Below are 17,375 nucleotides of genomic sequence, written 5' to 3' on the forward strand. Positions count from 1 at the left end.
ATATGGAGGAAATACAATGGCTCTATGTTGTAGAACATACAATTTACTAGCACCACAGAATTTTCTATCACTTGCAAAATCTGTTGAAACTTACCACAGAATTTTCCATCACTTGCAAAATCTGTTGAAAAAACTCATGTGAAATCTGCCCCAGCCTGTCCTCTTCCCTCTCCACCTGTGATCCCAGTGCTGCTGACGCTGCCAGGGCCATCTCTATCCAGTCTAGCAGGTACCGCAGGGAACCTCTCTGAGAGGCCAGGCCGAGAAGCAACTCGGCAGCGAGTCTCTTCCCCAAACTGTCAGCACCGGAGGTTGGCATGGTCACACTCTTCAGGAACTCTGTCACTTGTTTGAGACAGTCCAGTCCCATTGGAGGCATCTTAGTTTCATTAGCTAGAGACAGGGGTGGCAGGGAGCTCACCACGTCCATTGCGGTCTGTATGACGTCATTGCAGAGAGAAAGATTGCCGCCCGGTGGAGACTGGAGCCAACTTTGCCGCAAAAGGGCAAATAGAAGGCTGAGACCCGTGCGGACGCCCATCTCGATCAAGGCGTCGTTTCCCGTCCGTGTCTTCTCCCCGCTCGACTTCTCGCTGTTGACGCCCGCCTGCGTCTCCTGTGTCTGCTGCTGCTGTCTCACCTTCTCCTTGTCGTGGTACTTGTTCGATACGGCGTAGAATATTCGTTGCAGCACGACGAGCCTCTTGCGGAGGGAGGACGAAAATGGGGAGTCTGAGCACACGCTGCGGGCGAGTGTGAGCTGGCTGTTCAGGAGAGCTCTCAAAAAATGCTCCTGCTCTTCCTGACAGAGAACTTCCCGCTCAAAGTCAGGAAGCTGCGGCCCCTTGAGGTGCAAGGCCTGCTGGGCAATGGGGATGACCTCCTTGTTGGCGACCAGACGGTCGTACAGCATGATGACCCCCTCACGTGTGGCGATGCTCTCGCAGTCCTCCGACACCCAGGAGGTGTTCAGGTGCTCCATCCACTTCAGCTTTACGGGAGGGTTCACTGCCATTCATGTTCAGATTATTACACGCACTTCTTGATTTACTTGTTGTTCCTGTTGACATAAAAGAAACCATGTTCAGTTTGAGATTCTTCTTATTGATACATATTGATAAATAGTAATCATTGCAGCTTTTCCTTTGGTACCGTTTGAATTCTTAAACATGGATAACATGGATATTAGGTTCAAAACTGGATTACTGTAGATTGAGCATTATCATCTTTATCCATCATGAAAAACAGGGATTTGCTATTTTAACGTCTACTACATCATTACAAGGCTAATCATGTAGGAAAGGAATGTGAGTGATCACTGCTTTTGTTTACATCAATTATTGGTAGACACATCATCCAAATGGCCATGACGTCATGGTGATCACTTGTATCAAACCAAATAATTTGTCTGATAGCATTAGATATCTCTGCTACATTTCCTACATTCTAGTGTTATCTATACACAAATTAATACTAAACTCACAAATGGTACCAAGGGTTATTCTAGGGGATTCAGAGCACAGGAAAACTTCAACAGTGACTGTACTGTTGATTTCTATACCTTTATTGTCTAATCTTCTAATCTGGTGTCTTGACCTTCATAGTTAAACGTTGTTATCAGCTGGTTGTATATCTAGTAGCAAGTCAGTACCATGATAAGCATAATTTTAATTAGATACAATTTTCTTATATTCTTCAAAACCAAGGTTTTCGAAGACGTAACAAGTTCGCAAAACAAACAAGGATGGACAACAAAAGTAGATGCCCCACCTCTTGGAGCTGAAGACCACAGACGCCCCCCACCCCCACCCAACAAAAAATCAAGAACTCTTACTTTCATTTTTTAACGTCTGGGTCAGCGCGCAATTGGGTTCAAATACTCGGTTACGAATCATCTTCCTAACGACATCTGTACATTGAGAAATTCGTTAAGTTCCTTTTCTCAGCGTTATTGAGCAGATTCTGACCTTATGATTTTATCCTTCACCCCCGTCTAACTTTAGATGATGCGACAGTTTTTGTCAACAGACGCTATCCCGCCGGCGCATGCCACATATTTACCCACGCTGCTGCTGAGCGGTTCGACCTAAAGTCGGCAGAAATGTTCAGCCTTACCTGACTGATCTTCGTCGTGTTGCGTCCGCGAGGAGCAGCCCTCATCTACGTAACAAACGGCACAACAGACGCTTGTTGTCTGTACCGAAATTGGAACCGACCCGATCGGCCGACATTTTGTCGGCAATGACCTCGGGTGAAAGGTTGAAGGTCAGAAATCAGCTGTCTGTGCTAGAGGCCGTACATACATGTGATGTAGTGTTTGTTTATATCAAGGACTATATTCTTCTCAGATTATCAACTAGCAACAGTGGAACATCACTTAGGTACTAGAATGTCATGCAATAGCTACAATGATTTATCATGTTTGAAATTTGGCTGTTGTTAACATGTATTTGGAAAATGTTGAGATGACACCTTTTAAGGATTTTTGGTTTGGCAGAGCCTTTCAAATTCAATAATCACTCACTCACTGTCCGGTTTTATCGTCTGTTGTTCCCCGTCTTCCGAGGATTAGACGTGCTTGCATAATACTTGATGGCAGCACGCCACTTGTCTCTGTGGGTTGATTGTATGTTATTATAAAAATTGTTTTTCTACTACTGACTGGCTGTTCATTGTATCATTTGTTTTAAACCTCTGGGTTAATTTTATTGACACCACCGTGTTATGTTGCTAGATTATAAAAACATGCTCTGAAAGTCCATTTCTTCTTCCTCCCAGACATGACTGTCCAGAAACGAGTGATGCAGGGTGCTCTGTGGTCAGTCCAACGTTACAGCTGTCTGATGTCCAGGCTGTATTCAACAAGGAAGACTTTACCTGTCCTGACCCTGTATACCAAAGTACGGTAATGAAAATGTGCATTTCACCACAAAGGGCTAAAAGTTTGTAACATTGTCAAGGATTGAAAGGCCTTTAAAGTGAGTTAAATCTTTGATACCTCAGTACAAGTAATAAGCCTTTGATGGTCAATTTCCAGACTGTGGCATCTTATATTTCATCTTCATCATCATCATCTTTGATACAGCTTAGCCTTCTAAAGAGAAGATTACTAGCAGCTGCGCATTAATACTGTGTGCAAAGTGCAAACAAAGGGTAGGGTAGGGGTGGACATGGACAAGTGCAAGGACAGGACAAGTGAAATGTGGTGCTAGTGTTACACATATTTACATATGTACACGGACAGGGAGGCAGCTCAATGCAGCGAAGCCCGTCCCAGCTCAGCTTTGAACTGGGAGATGGACTTCGCCTCCGCCACACTAGGCTCAAGTTCATTCCACTCCTTGATGGTGCGAGGGAAGAACGAGAGCCTGTATTTGATTCAGTTCATTGTGTTTTACCTTCAAAAACCTTGCATCTTGCAGATTTACCAAAATGTAAGGCACTAGCTAACTATACTTTTAATAAAGTTTTATGTGGCAAAACTGCTTTCTCTTTTTTCTCCAGGAGGTGTGTCCACTGTGTGATGAAGCTAAGGAAGTTTTAATGCCATACAAACACAGGGTAAGTTCAGTTTTGCATGGAAATAAAAGCTTTGTGGGTTTTATATTATGAGCAAATGTCATTTTTATGTGAATTTGAATAATTGCATTACGTCTTATATTAATGCTGAAGTTTAACATTACCCATACATATAATTGACCGCGAATGATAATTGAAATTTTATCAGCCCTAAAGGTGCTGCAGTTTACACCTAAAAAGACAGGAGGCGATGTTATCATGGAATGTACAGTCATGTACATCAAATTCTTCATTGATGGAAGAGCTGGGATCTTGACCAGTTATTTTAGCCTGGGTGCCATCCTATTTGTATGCCAGGGTTCCCATACTCCCAAACTCGGTTGCGAGTAAGGAAGCCCGGCATACAAATAGGATAGCACCCAGGCTACAATTATTTCACAGAACACACCATTTTCATGACCTTTCATTGGGTAGGACTGTATATAACAACCTTTCCTTGCATTTTATTGATAAGATGCATTTCACATCTATACGTCTCTTTTGATAGTTTCATTTGGAAGAGGTGGATATCACAAAACCAGACAACAAGCAGTGGTTCAGGCAGTACCGATACGACATTCCAGTCTTCCACTTCAACAGCCAGTTTCTCATGAAGCACAGAGTAGATATACAAGCTTTGGAGGGAGCCCTACAGAAATGGGAGGAGGAGGACTCAGCATGATACTGTACGACATGTAGCTTAGTTTCACCAGAACTTGTATAACATGTTGTAATGTATCAATGAAGGTTAGACATCCAGGTAATAAGATACACAAGAAAACAGTTACTCAAGCAACTGGGAGATTTTGAAAACTATCAAATGTTTCTTTCAAGCAGTATCCATTACTTTTCTGTGACCAGTTGCTTGTTTTCCTGTGCATGTTTGTAACATTTGGAGGAAATGGAACCAATTCTTTTATCTGCTAATCCTTTATCTGGTAAGGTATATGATTGCCTCAAGTAGTTTTATGCCATAACAACAAATTATTTTTGATTTATTTTGGAATTAATTTTGAATCGAGAATCTATGGCCTTAATTCTGTTATAAAATGTCCTTATCCAGGGCTAGACTAATATCTAGAGTGTGAGATGAAGTTATTTCATGTTGATTGTTGTTCAAGGTTTTGTGTTTCCCTTTGATTTTCCTCTTCTAATTGTCATTTTCCATAACGTTCCCTGGCCCTATCATATCAGTACAAAAAATGTTGGCCAAAAGTCCTTAAAAAAGTCAAATGGAAGTCATCAATAAACTCACACATTAGCTATATTTGTTTTCCATTTTACCAACAGTTGTTGTAACAGTGAGTTGGTTATACTGAATTTTCAGTGAACGACGGCTTCTGCTGTGCTCTGTCGTTGAAAAAAGATATCTTATTCTTCATTCATTTTAGCCTGTAAGGGGGCCAACTTACATCAGGCCTTTCCAAGCATGTACATATAACATCACGTCTTCGGGAAACAAAGTACTAGTCAAGGACCTGCGTAAAGGCTGTCATACAAAATTGTCACGTAGTGAAAATGAACAACCACAAGTCATCACAAAACATTAGTCTGTACACACATATACGTGGCTCCTGCAGACTGATTACTCCTTCAATTTCTATCTCAGAAGACTTTTCAAACACTCAGGAGAAAAAAGATGCAGATCTCACAACCTGCTTTGAAGATTGTACCAAGGACAAACTTATGTAACACATTTACGATTGTAGTATTCCTCCTTTTAGTCTTAAAAAAGACCCTAAGCCATGCAGTTCATGTAGTTTCTTTATTGCCCACTTGAAAGATAGATAAGGGGACTTCTAGGTTCCCATTTTTTTAATCGTACTGAGCTCTTGATGTGATGAACAGTCCTTGAAACGTATTGCACACGTTAAATAAAAACAGGTACTAGTACTTTATTATACTGGCTTGTAACATTTATATTCTCTAGACTCTTGGCTGAAAATTGCATACTACTAAGAGTATGCAGTTGACAATTTATCATGCTGAAAGCTTTTAACAATGAGGTCTCCACTATGCCAGAAAAACAAGACTTGAACAGAAAGAGACAGTGCTGTGCTTCATGTAGGACTTGATTGACTTTCACAAGCGAAAATATGTTTACACTAAACTGCACCATGGAGTGCATAATACATAAACTGTATTGGACTTTATATTGTACAGAAAGACCTCATAAACTCCATGAATAAAACTCCATGAATAAAAAACTATCAAGTTACAATACAGCAAGTAAACATATATTTGGAATGTGCAGCATGTAATATGTGGTATGTTTAAGTTACAAATATAAAGTCATGGCACAACACAAAGATATGGATAGCAAGTGTACTACACAACTGGTGGAACATCTTCCTACATTAAGACCTACAAGATAAACAAGCTACAGTAGCACCAACAATATTCATTACATACAGAGATATTAGTCTGAGGGGCAGTGTCTGACATGGAAATTAACTACATATTCAGCGTTTGTTCTCTGCACGGAGATGGCGAACGGCTCGTACGGGTGGAACGTGAAGGCAACCAGGCGCCGAGCGGTGGGAGGTGTCTGGCGCCCCGGCATGCCTGCCTGGATCTTGAACTTCAGTAGACCAGAGTCCCTCGCATAAAACCTGGGAGATGAAGATTTGAAAATAAACTTTAAGGACGGTGGAAATCCTGTGCTAAGGATGGGTGAAATATCAATACTGAACAACAATTCTTCAACCTAGATACATATCACACCATTGAGTCAGCCATGACAAGATGTATAGACTATATTTTCTATATTTCAAAGCAGAAAACTATGTTAGTTACCACTTGGAAAGCCAAGCATCATACTCATTTTATTATTGACAATTGCTTTTCCATCTATCTGCCCCAAATGACGAAGCTTTAACAGTTATCGCTACATGTATTTTATGTGTTATAAAGTGGTATGAATGTAGTGATAATGTGAACTCTCATATTGCACTGGATACCCTTGGACCACCACATTAAAATAACTGAATTAAAGAGATATACTAATGCAGCACCAGCAATCCCTGAGGTATACACACTTCAGAATGCTCAAGGCCTTGATAACATTGCTTTTTTAATGTAGCAGTGTTAGAGTACCCAGTGGAATTATGACTGTAGATGTTACCATTAGTGTTTCTATACACACCTGGTCTAATTAGTCTGAATGTATTTTGTCATCACATGCTCATTAGCAAGCGAGGTGGTAACCACATTAGAGCAATTAAACTAAGAGTATTTATCCTACACGCACATGTACATAATTTGGTGATGCCACCCCTTTTCTGGGTGTTCACAGCATGTCTGTGTTCTCAAGGTTTCATACTCTAACATGAAGCAAAGGTTTGGGGTTTCGTTATTATTTTTTGGGGGGGCCTCTCCTATCATTTTGTCAATTTCTCTGTCTCCCTAGCAGTGGTTGTGATTTCTTTTGTCCTCCAGAGAGAGGGAGGTGAAAGAAATTGGGGCCACTACTAACAGAACATAGAATTATGGAAAAGGTAAAAAATCCCAAAAGACTTGGAGAGCAAAGGGAATGGACAGTAATGTGTCAAGCATAAAATTTGTAACCCTCAAGAGTAAGTCTTGAAGTTGAGAGCCACTTGATCTTTTCCCCATCCTACCCATTAGTAAGCACAGGGCTTAAAATTCATTTTTTAAAATAGATACACTTAACCTGACAATGTAGGGGTGCAGAAAATGAATTGGTTGAACAACTTAAGATGAAGTAGAAGGTCAGCAAAATGAGGAGAACAAAGACTACTCAAGAATATGGCATGTACTTCTAGTGTACAAAAAAATATTGTACATTATACCTAAATACATAGTTACGTAACCCCACACAAATGTCCAGTACTTTCACCACTAAACCCACTGTCCAAAGGTGTACAGCTCCAACTTTGGGTTTGGGTTCACTAATCTCCAAGCAAATCTTTTGGTGGCTGCAAACACAGTATGAAATTGGCCAGGCAGTATCCATTTGCCAGGCAGTCACCATTTGCTGGTGACTAGTACAACAAAAGCTAATAAAAACACCTATAAACACATCAGAAATAGGATGTAGCCTAAACCTCTGCTTGGAGAGTGTACTAGTATATGCACCCAGTATTTCCATCCCTGTTGACGTAATCACCTGATGGGATGGTCCCCACAAGCCTTTGGCCTCTCCATGACGGACACCCACTTGTCGTCATAGCTGAAGAGTGACAGGTCCAGATAGGGACTGCTGCTGTAGGACTGGGCACTGATGGGCAGCTGGGCCAGCAGACGCTTCACCGCCTCCGTCTGACCACCATATTTGGCATGGATGATGGTGTGTTTAAATCTGTGGGGAGGAGGCAGGAAGGTCGTTAAAATCTTACCATATTCTGTGCAACAGGATTAGACCTGTGATAAGGACATTTGCATAACAGACTGGCAATTAGCAAGCCCATTGAATTGAACATAGAGAGTACTGCAAATATTGCTACTCAATGTTACTTAGATATAATGCTATGCTGCAACATCACTCGATACAAAATTTGGCCAAAATTCTGAGTGACTTTGTCAATGTGTATAGATTCTAATTACACACAAATATGACAATTAAAAATTTTGATACCCTAAAAATACTCAAGAAATGTTAATTTGTACAGTACACACCAACTTTTTGCATCACTTCTTTTGGCACAAACCTGGGATTTGCATTAAATTTTGAAAACCCAAACCATTTCCCATTCACTACATTATGAATTGAATGGCATACTCGCATGAGCTATTATGGCATAAACCTGACATTGGTGTAAAATATTTCCAAGTCAATCACATATTGACGCAGCAATATGTGATAGAAATAATAACTTTGTCATTTGAACTTGCTGACTCCCCCACCTACTAATGTACATAATTCAGCCCATACCCTTGCAGTAGCCGAGCATAGCTTTTCATTGGCATATTACAATCTCCAAATTTAGCATAAAGTAGCTGCTTCTTTCTTGGACTACTTGAACCCACTAATTCATATGTAATTTTGGCTTTCTATCTGTTTCTGCTAGACAAAAAATCTACTTGTTAGTGTTACTGTTCATGCAAAAATCAGGTGTTTACTGTAGTAGAAATCTGGACCTGCCTTCTCTGTATCTGTCGAGCGTATATGTTGCTCGATGCAGAACAGGTGAAGTGAACAGGCTGTGAATGAAGAGATGCGTTCCTGAACAAGTCACAGAAATTTTCAAACAACTCCAGCAGTTCCTCTGACGTGTTCTCGAACACCGCTACCACATTTGTCGACATCATGTCATACACTACGAAGAACGAAGGCTGGGAGTTGGGGTCCTGGACCCGAAGTGTGACCACATCCTCGCTGGCATACTTGATCAACAGGTGGTTCTCATCAAGCAGCTGCATCTTCCACATCCTCAACATGCAGAACTGGTCAAAGTACTGGAAAAACTGCCGCAGGGCGAAGGGAGAGCCGTCCTGCTTGGCTCTACTGTAGAGGTACACCAGCAGTCTGTGCTTCAGGCAGTTGATGGCAGTTTCCCTAAAGGGTCTCACTTGCTGTTGGGTGGGGTTAAACTCCTGTCTAACATGAGACAACATCAACTCATCATCTTCATAGCAGAACCTGCCGATACTCCGAACTCCAACAAAGTAGCCATCCTCCCCGATGTGGAATATATGTATGGTCTGTTGTTGGACGGAGAGGATGGCAAGGATGTTCCTGTACAAGTAGAGGCCTTGGTTGTGTGAGAGAAAGATTTTGTCGCACTTGAACTGTTTGGTGTCACACAGTCTGCCGGTGTGCATGTCCACAATGTGGAGAGAATAGTCTTCTAGTGGAGAGCGAGGGTTGGGGGCCACGGATTCGTTATTCTGGTACATGTCAAAAAAGTAGGGATAAGGTTCCTCTGGAACATACATGGCTGATCCCACAATAACGTATCTGCTGTCCTCAGTGAAGAGACTGCACTCTCTGTTGAGATGTTCTCCATTGGGTGCTACACTCGTGGTATGTAGAAGTTCAAAGAAGGTGTCGAACAGACACGCCCGTATCTGAGAGGCACTGTTGCTGGCGTCGGCTCCAGACAGCAGCTCTCCCTCTCGACTGAACAGGATGTTTTCTGCTGCATGCGATCCGCGAAATTTGTAGATTTCAATCGAAGTCTGGTCAGAGGAGAAGGCAATAAAGTGCTTCCCGTCTGGCGAAAACTTTCGCAAAAAACATGGCGGCTTTTCGACATTGACGATGGTGAAGTTGGGGAACAAGTTTTGGTGAAAAGAGCGAGCGATATGCCAGTTTGTGCCTGGGTAAGCAACGTGGGTCTCCCTCTGGCGCAGCCTGTGGACAATGTTCTGGTTGGGTATGCGCCGAACCTTGATGAAGTCTGCAAAGCTTTCAGCGCCAAAAGAATTAGTGGGACCTTCCATCTCTTCCCATCCTGCCTCCCCCTCACAGAAAGCTTTAGCGGGATCTGCCATTGATCATCACTTGCCAGGCATTAAGTCACTGAAAAAAAAACATTACATTTTCTTCAGTTTCAAAAGGTTGAGGAAAAAAAACGTTACTGCTCGGAGACCAATTTTTTTTTTCTTCTCCAAAATTTTTTGTGGATTATTCATCAACATATACAATTTCATACGATTATGATGTGTTACATTAGGATCACATGTTCAAATCCTTTAATGTTCTTATCATTCCTTCTTAAATAAAAGATGTAGATCATCGGCATAACCTCCTAGGTACAACCAAAGAGGTGATGAGCAAGTAAAAGACCTTGGTACTATTATAAAAAGTATGACTGTTCCAGCATTTGGCTACCGGCTTTTTAAGCTCTTCCTTTTACAAGACTACTGTTTGGCAAGATTCCCATAAGTGAACCCGTATATTGTCAAAATAATATTACTGAAGAGATGAGTTGATTATTCATTAGCTTGACCAAAAGATAAATCCACGCAAAAGAAACTGAAAATGTAACCTGTCTCGTCTGCTAGCCGCCATACTCACTGTTTGGTTGACCCCTTACCTTATTCATAGATGGACATAGCAGAAACTCCCCTCAACTACTCTATAAAACTGCTCATTAGCTGGTCTGAAATTTGAAATAACCACTTCCATCAGATATTACATATTTCCGTGTTCCACTCCGCAAAATTTAAGACGTTTTTTCCTCTTGTGTAGGTTTGAAAACTGTCTAGGTCAACTTTACCGAACAGTGTGCTGGGTACCGGGCCGTCGGGAACGGGGTGAGGCACGCTGGATCAGCCATTTTGTTCACATTGTTTCCGGGTGGGACAACTGCACAGATTTCGGACGGTAAAGCGCTCTTCTCATACACTTTGATCGCTTCAGAATATTTTTGCATAGCCTGTTAGAGTATGTGTATTGGTAGAGCTATTTGGTAATCGCGATTTTTGTTAAGGTATAGCAGTAGCAGACTTTCAAAATACATAATTTATCTTCCTTCTCAGCCCACTATGCGAAGTAAATGAGCGCGCTTTCGGTTTCCGCTTACTTTTGTAGCAAGAAGATCATCTGAGCTATCAACTTCAGTAAAATCTAGCCTAGTCTAAAACGGGCTCTTGGTTGAAGAAAGCTTAGGCTCTGCGTGTTTGTGATTTCCACTAGCGATCAACCGATCTTGTTTGTGTGTGTGTGCAAGGGGGAGGGGGGCAGATATCGTGGGTGGAGCAGTGAGAGTAGTGGTCACTGATCAGACCAGATTCAGCCAGATCACAGTAAAGGCCAAACGCAGGTAGGTTATTAGCTCATGTTAGGTGCGTAATATCAACTGTCGAACTCTAAATTTATGTGCAGGACCTGAGATAGAGGTTTGCACTGATTTGCACCAGATGTTCAACTCACTAAATAAATTGTTTGTTGGATTATTCGCAAATGGAGTTACAACAAGTTGAAATTCAGTCCAAGTTTGAATCTGTCTTGTTCAGCCAATGTAAGTTGCCATTGGGCACAGTGCATCTTAGCAAGTACTTGGTGATGGTTGGTTATTACTTTGATTAGTCTTCAATTGACTTTGCATGACTTGTCACACCTAACGTTATAACCTTTGCACATCTAACTCCAAGCATTATTTAAAGCTACACAGTATGTAAACCCTAACACAAAAGAATGAAATTCAATTTCATCTGATCACATGATATCTCTGTTGTTGATTTTTATTGACCACCAACAATATCACATCTAAAACAATGTCCCATTTGTTATAATGTGTCAAGCACATGGGTTGCTGGTGCACGGTGCAAGTAGACATTAGAAATAGCAACATGATGAGTTTGCAGTGAAAGATCATTATAAAGTGTCTATCTGCACCAATCTGTATTTCAAGTCCAGAACATAGGCAAATTTATTATAATGGAGAGCTAATTATGGTATATGACCTGTCATCTTTCCAGCTTTCCAATTGACACATCTGCATTAGTTTTATTTACTACTGGATAATACTATAATAAAGTTTAAAACTAAGAAATATTTGCAGTGGTTTTATGTTGGTATTGACCTCTCGCCTCAAACTAACCGCAACACAAGCATATGGCCTGTCATGCATTGTATTGCAACTGTGAACTTGTATTTGAAACACCACATATACCTCCTCCCTCAAGGAGCTTACTTGATTTTCCTCTTGCAAATCAATTCAGATACTCTTTTATATACAGGTAACACTTTTATTTAGACTCATTCTCAGTCACTGAAGAAAGATAGCAGATGCTATTGTATTTGAAACATCTGACTTCTCAGAGAGATGAGAGAATTTGTCCAGTTGCTTATATTTCGTATTATGCGTTATGTCCTGTTCTCTGCCACCCTACCCCCCAAATTACTAGTAAGCCACTGTGACCCACCACGCCCACAGCTATACCCCATGTACACGTGGCAGAGACTGGTTCAACCAGTACTAAATTACAGTTGTTCATTTGAGCCAAACAGCTTGTCTTAGCCTGTGTAGTTATAAATAAATTTTATTTGATCAGATAAGAAGCTGTGCAAACTCTCCATCTGGACTCAGACAGAACAGGTAGCATTTTTATATTGAATTCTCAGCAGAATATAGTAGAAGTCCGGCAGCAGAGTTTTTTGTTGTTGTTCTGACAGGAGGAATAGATTTGAACCCAATTTTGTAAAGACTATAAGTATATCCTTGTCATATGTAAGAGACAGATTCAAATGTAAGCATTATTACTACCAGCATAAATGTTTACAAATGCTGCAAATGCAGGCCTGACTTCAGAGATAGGGGAAAGTGTGAAATCTGTTTCGTAGTACAGATAGTCCTAAATTGCTTCTGATGGAATTGCCAAACATCTGTCAACATTTCGTGAATATGGTGGCGTCTTTCAACTCGAACATTCATCAATGTTAACAAATTGCTACTACAATGTACAATGTAGTGGATCCCAAATCTTGCGTTCCCTGCACTGTTGTCCAGTTTACACATGCCTTGTGATCCATGAATTGTGACTCACTTGATCTTTGGTCTGGGAGGAAAGCATCATAGCATGTGGTAGTCTTCATATTGAAATGCCAAGCTTGGCAGGTGGAACCCTGTCCAAAGACTCTCCTAAATTAATCCTAATGGATGTTATTAGTGGTGATCAAGTTCCACAAAAAAAGTAAGTTGACCAAGACAGCACCCACAAAGGACAGGTGGAGCACAGTGGAAATGTTACCATTTTTCTAGAAATAACTTATTGCAAATTTGAAGTCTATCTCATTCTCAATCTGCTGTCTCGCTCCCATAGATAATATCTTGTGGAGCTGTCCCAAGGACAAGTGAGATTGTAATTATGGTCAGGGTAGCACGTAGTCCTCTAGGTGTTGGGGACAATCTGATACATTTGTGTACTAGTGATAGGTAGCGTAAAAAGCTGGTGACTTGTGGGAACTACAAATTTACATTATGAGTATCAGCTATTTTATTTTGTGAAGAATAGTTCTTTTATTCTTTATTAGTTTATATTACAGTCATTTATCTAACCAGCATATTTTTCAATAATGTAATGATAGTAGATTAGTAGTATTTCAGTTTGTATCTTCTTGCTAGATCATGGGACAATTTTTCAAGATTGCCATGTACTAGTTGCACGTTATATAATGTGATACGTTCCAATGTTATATAACTTCTCAGCATTTAGCCTGTGTTATATAATGAATCTCTCACTGTCGTAAAACAGGTTGGCTGGGCAAAGCTGCTAGGGTCAAGATTCAGACAGGCTAACTCAGCATTGTCACTAATATCATGTCTAAAACTACCCGTTTCTGTTAGTTGCAGTATTGAAAATTGTACTGTGATCTTGCTGCAAATTCAGCGTTCTTGAATTGGTCGCTGTGGTTTTTGTTTCGTGGTTTTTGCAATGACCATTCCAATGTGGATTCCTGACACTGCAAATATTCTTTTCCAATGTAAGTGCGTATATACTATATATGTGTATACTGCTATACTACATAATTTTTTCAACTGTAAAAATGCCACCAAAACCTCCCTTGGTCCTTTATTGCAGGTTCTTGTGAAAGTAGATGAATTTAGTGTAACTGCATAAAAATTATGAATTTAGTGTAACTGCACAAAAATTGTGCATGAAATGATGCACATGTGATGTGATATTTAAGTTCCAGATCTATAGTAATCACAATTAAAATTATTAGAATGAGGTGATTCATTTGTGTTTGCAAGTACAGCACAGTAGTATCCAATTTGAGATAAAACTACCACTGGGGTCCTTGAGTTTGACATGAGTAGACAGCATCATCATTTCAGCAGCGTTTTTTTGTAATGTATGATTAATCATTAAAGGACTAGGTTCATGTAACATGTCATTATGCAAGCCATAGAATTATTTTCCAGCACTGTAATCTGTTATTGGTACTTGCAAAAAACACAGTTGTATCCAGGGCACATAGACCTGTTGAGCATCCAATACATGATTCAGTATTTGATATTCATAACCAGTCGCATGCATGTTTTCATGATGTTAATTTGGTCTGCATATTCCTCCTCATGTTCCTGATATTGAGAAATAAGATTTGATGACGGTTCCTGTCACAGTGGAAGGTTTTCAACCCTGTGCCGTCTGGCTTCTATCAGGCTAATTTACAGGGGGGTCAGAAGTGGGTCAGAAGCAGGCATGATGGGTGATACAGAGGAACGCAGTCAAGATCAAGGTCACCTTGGCAGGGCAGGAAGCATTCCCAGGTTTCCTTCCATGCATAATTGTGCGTAGTTCCTGTACCTGCAGTTCTGTTGGGAATGTACCAAAACCAGGGTTGATTTTAATAATTTTTAATGCTGTAGCGAACAGGCTGCAGTTATGACCCAGTATATCTTTAATAGATTTGTCTTTAATGTGTTAAATAGATTTGCATTCAACTTTAAGGGAAAGGAAGATAGGAAGACAGTATTTACAAGGAAATGCAGCATATATTTTCCTTGTTATCTATTACCCCCTTTCCTGAAGTAAACCATCCCGAATATTCAAATGAAAATTGTCTGGACTGCAAAAAATTACAGGTGTTTACAGCAGCCCTAAATAGACCTTATTTTCATTGGACTATATTATGGCACAGGAGGTAAAAATGCTGTAAATTGATTAATGAATTTGCAGGGTCTTAATTTTGAGGTGGGAGGGGAAAGATGTTCACATTGGAAGCAACACATACGTTCCCTGTGTGAGGAGTTTGAGATGGTGAAAGGTCACTATGAAAACTACAAACATAAAATCACCATGAAACAAGTTTGAACTACAATATTCAACACAAGAAATTGGACTCACCCAAATATTCGACTGTACAACTCCAGTCTTTATCAAGGAATGAGCAATCCACCGCTCCTCAATTTCTTGTGTTGGATATTGCAGTTCAAACTTATTTCATAATGACTCCTACCAACACAGATGAACTTTCAAGATAACATAAAACCACTGTCGACTCTTCACATTTCTTGTGACAATTAGGCTCACTTTAGACTGGGAAAAACATTTCATATGAAGGGTCAGGAGCACTATCATGCCTATGGCGAGGAAGAAAGCTGATTCAAGCCCGGGAATTGCCAGTCCCTGTACATGGCCCCTCAGTCTTCTTTGTTGGGCGAGTACTTGACATCACAATGCAGGAAAATGTGCGTAACAAACGTTAAATACATGAACGTATGTCGCAAGGTGAAATATGTAGCTCTTCTTCTGCCATTTTGGATCATTTTGACCAGCAAAATCCCACACCACGGGTGGCGTGCTATGCTTCCACCCGTGTCTAAAGACAACCCGTACTGGTAGCGAGGGGTTTCAGAGTGGTATACCTCTTCTAGTCTAAAGTGAGCCTTCGAAAAAAAATCGCCCTATGATGAGCAGAATGGACTCTTCCACGCTCTTTTTTTTATTTTTTTATTTACTTCAGAATTCACCTCAAAACAAGGCTCGTGAGAGCCACTTACATGTTTTGGGTTACAGTGATGACTGCGTGGTCAGATATTTGTTTACCCTTGATTTAAACCGTTGGAGGTTGTAATTAGTGGTGAAACATTCACAGGGAAGCTTGTTCCACAGTGAAGTGGTTCTGGGGAAGAAACTGTCAGCATGAAATTTTCTCTTGACTGATGGACTATTGAGGAAGAAAGGGTGATTTTCTGCTGTTGTAAAGTTACAAGGTTGTACCAATTATGTGTACAGCCCTTGTCCTCTGAGAAAATTACCAGTGCAGTTACTGGGTGGGTGATATTTATGCCTGACCCAAACAAAGAAATACTAGTAGTAGACAATGACAGGTGCTCTCACTAATCAAATACTATAGATTCATTTATTTTTTTGGACTTCATTTTGCATTAGAAGGCAAAAGGTTTTGGGCAATCAAACAATACTGTTGCACAAAAACGTATTCACAGTGTTATGATGTCATGGGAAGAGGCAATACTAAAACTTACTAAAAGCTCTAAAAATAAAACCATCGCAAATATTTCAAGATTCCCTGTATTCTGTTGAAGGTGTGTTCATCTATCATATAATGAGCCATGGATTACCTCAAATGACAGCAGTAATAAAGGATATAATGAACCCTATTGTGATGAAAGAATAATATTCTACATTCTTTTGTTACCTGTTATATGGCCCAAAATTTGGATAAAAATATGCATATACATAGAAAATATGCATACACACACTGATGCACATGCAGGCGCACGCACACAGTCACACGTTCATGCTTGCTCGAGAAAATTGAAAAAGATGGTTAGGGCACAAATATTAATCAGGCATATATATATATATAGAATCATCATTCGATCGAAAAAACAACAACATAAAACCAGTTTGAAAAAAGCAAGTACAAATTCTGATCCCGATGTCATGATCATCCTATCAGCAGCTGAGCATGTGTTTTGTTATTCTTTTGCCGTGAAAAGTAGCTTGAATCAGTCTGAACACACTGGAAGAGAGTTCCGATCCAGTTTGAACCACATGGTTCTCCTTGAAAGTTATCCATGTCTAATATCTAGCATAGATGGCGATGTGAAAATCTGAAAATATCCTTATGGTAATAAACAAGCTCCAGCTAGTAAATGTATACGGCTACTATACTGGCCACACATGTGGATCTTATGCACCAATAAATATTAACTAGCACATTTATGTGTTCACACTTCTGAGTAAAGTGTAATGTTCATTTTAACTGAGAGTTTCCACAGCTGTTGCTGACAACATGATGGTGGCCCTTTGATCCCCAGTTGGCAAATGTGACCATGTTTGCTATAAAAAGTAAGCGCCTAGTGCTCTCTCCAAGCAGGGGTTAGGGTTGTTTTCAGATGTTTTATTAGACAGTTTATGACACTTCCTATTTTGTC

At 40.3% G+C, this 17,375-nt stretch overlaps 4 protein-coding genes across 6 annotated transcripts in view; 2 read left to right on the top strand and 2 right to left on the bottom strand.

Moving 5' to 3' along the window:
- The window catches only part of LOC109471892 (probable E3 ubiquitin-protein ligase HERC1), a 128,820-nt gene extending 126,594 nt beyond the window's left edge, over positions 1 to 2,226 (bottom strand). The window contains 2 exon segments of the mRNA XM_019771326.1: positions 95 to 1,060; positions 2,116 to 2,226. Coding sequence (XP_019626885.1) covers positions 95 to 1,015 — 921 coding nt within the window. The 5' untranslated portion in view covers positions 1,016 to 1,060; positions 2,116 to 2,226.
- On the top strand, positions 2,173 to 5,207 carry LOC109471972 (glutaredoxin-like protein C5orf63 homolog). Of its 2 annotated transcripts, none has more exons than XM_019771523.1 (4): positions 2,173 to 2,265; positions 2,779 to 2,900; positions 3,505 to 3,561; positions 4,067 to 5,207. In XM_019771523.1, exons 2-4 carry the CDS (start codon positions 2,781 to 2,783, stop codon positions 4,238 to 4,240), a joined length of 351 nt encoding a protein of 116 aa, XP_019627082.1. In that variant the 5' UTR covers positions 2,173 to 2,265; positions 2,779 to 2,780; the 3' UTR covers positions 4,241 to 5,207. The 2 variants fall into 2 exon arrangements, with proteins under 2 accessions (XP_019627082.1, XP_019627081.1); XM_019771522.1 differs by lacking the exon at positions 2,173 to 2,265 and adding an exon at positions 2,272 to 2,381.
- Positions 5,208 to 5,435: 228 nt separating this feature from the next.
- LOC109471921 (DET1 homolog) lies at positions 5,436 to 10,559 on the bottom strand. The gene is made up of 4 exons (XM_019771409.1): positions 10,512 to 10,559; positions 8,663 to 10,042; positions 7,688 to 7,879; positions 5,436 to 6,170 (listed from the first exon to the last, which is right to left on the bottom strand). The coding sequence occupies exons 2-4, from the start codon at positions 10,012 to 10,014 to the stop codon at positions 5,978 to 5,980; spliced, it is 1,737 nt and encodes a 578-aa protein (XP_019626968.1). The 5' UTR covers positions 10,015 to 10,042; positions 10,512 to 10,559; the 3' UTR covers positions 5,436 to 5,977.
- A 189-nt stretch (positions 10,560 to 10,748) lies between these two features.
- The window catches only part of LOC109471932 (heterogeneous nuclear ribonucleoprotein K-like), a 29,360-nt gene continuing 22,733 nt past the window's right edge, over positions 10,749 to 17,375 (top strand). For both annotated transcript variants that reach the window (XM_019771432.1, XM_019771433.1), the window contains exon 1: positions 10,749 to 10,849. The gene's annotated coding sequence lies outside the window, so the exon portion shown is untranslated. The remainder of the gene's footprint in view (positions 10,850 to 17,375) is intronic.

This window comes from Branchiostoma belcheri, unplaced genomic scaffold (assembly GCF_001625305.1).
Source record: "Branchiostoma belcheri isolate BF01 breed outbred unplaced genomic scaffold, Haploidv18h27 scaffold26, whole genome shotgun sequence".
Taxonomy (NCBI): domain Eukaryota; kingdom Metazoa; phylum Chordata; class Leptocardii; order Amphioxiformes; family Branchiostomatidae; genus Branchiostoma; species Branchiostoma belcheri.

Excerpts from the sequence above, each read along its gene's own strand:
- LOC109471972 (XM_019771523.1), top strand. The coding sequence starts at position 2,781 with ATGACTGTCCAGAAACGAGTGATGCAGGGTGCTCTGTGGTCAGTCCAA. Across the intron at positions 2,901-3,504 it reads TCCTGACCCTGTATACCAAA|GAGGTGTGTCCACTGTGTGA; the intron begins GTACGGTAATGA and ends TTTTTTCTCCAG. Across the intron at positions 3,562-4,066 it reads TAATGCCATACAAACACAGG|TTTCATTTGGAAGAGGTGGA; the intron begins GTAAGTTCAGTT and ends CTCTTTTGATAG.
- LOC109471921 (XM_019771409.1), bottom strand. The coding sequence starts at position 10,014 with ATGGCAGATCCCGCTAAAGCTTTCTGTGAGGGGGAGGCAGGATGGGAA. Across the intron at positions 7,880-8,662 it reads GCTCGACAGATACAGAGAAG|ATTTAAACACACCATCATCC; the intron begins GCAGGTCCAGAT and ends TCCTCCCCACAG. Across the intron at positions 6,171-7,687 it reads TGTGGGGACCATCCCATCAG|GTTTTATGCGAGGGACTCTG; the intron begins GTGATTACGTCA and ends TTCATCTCCCAG.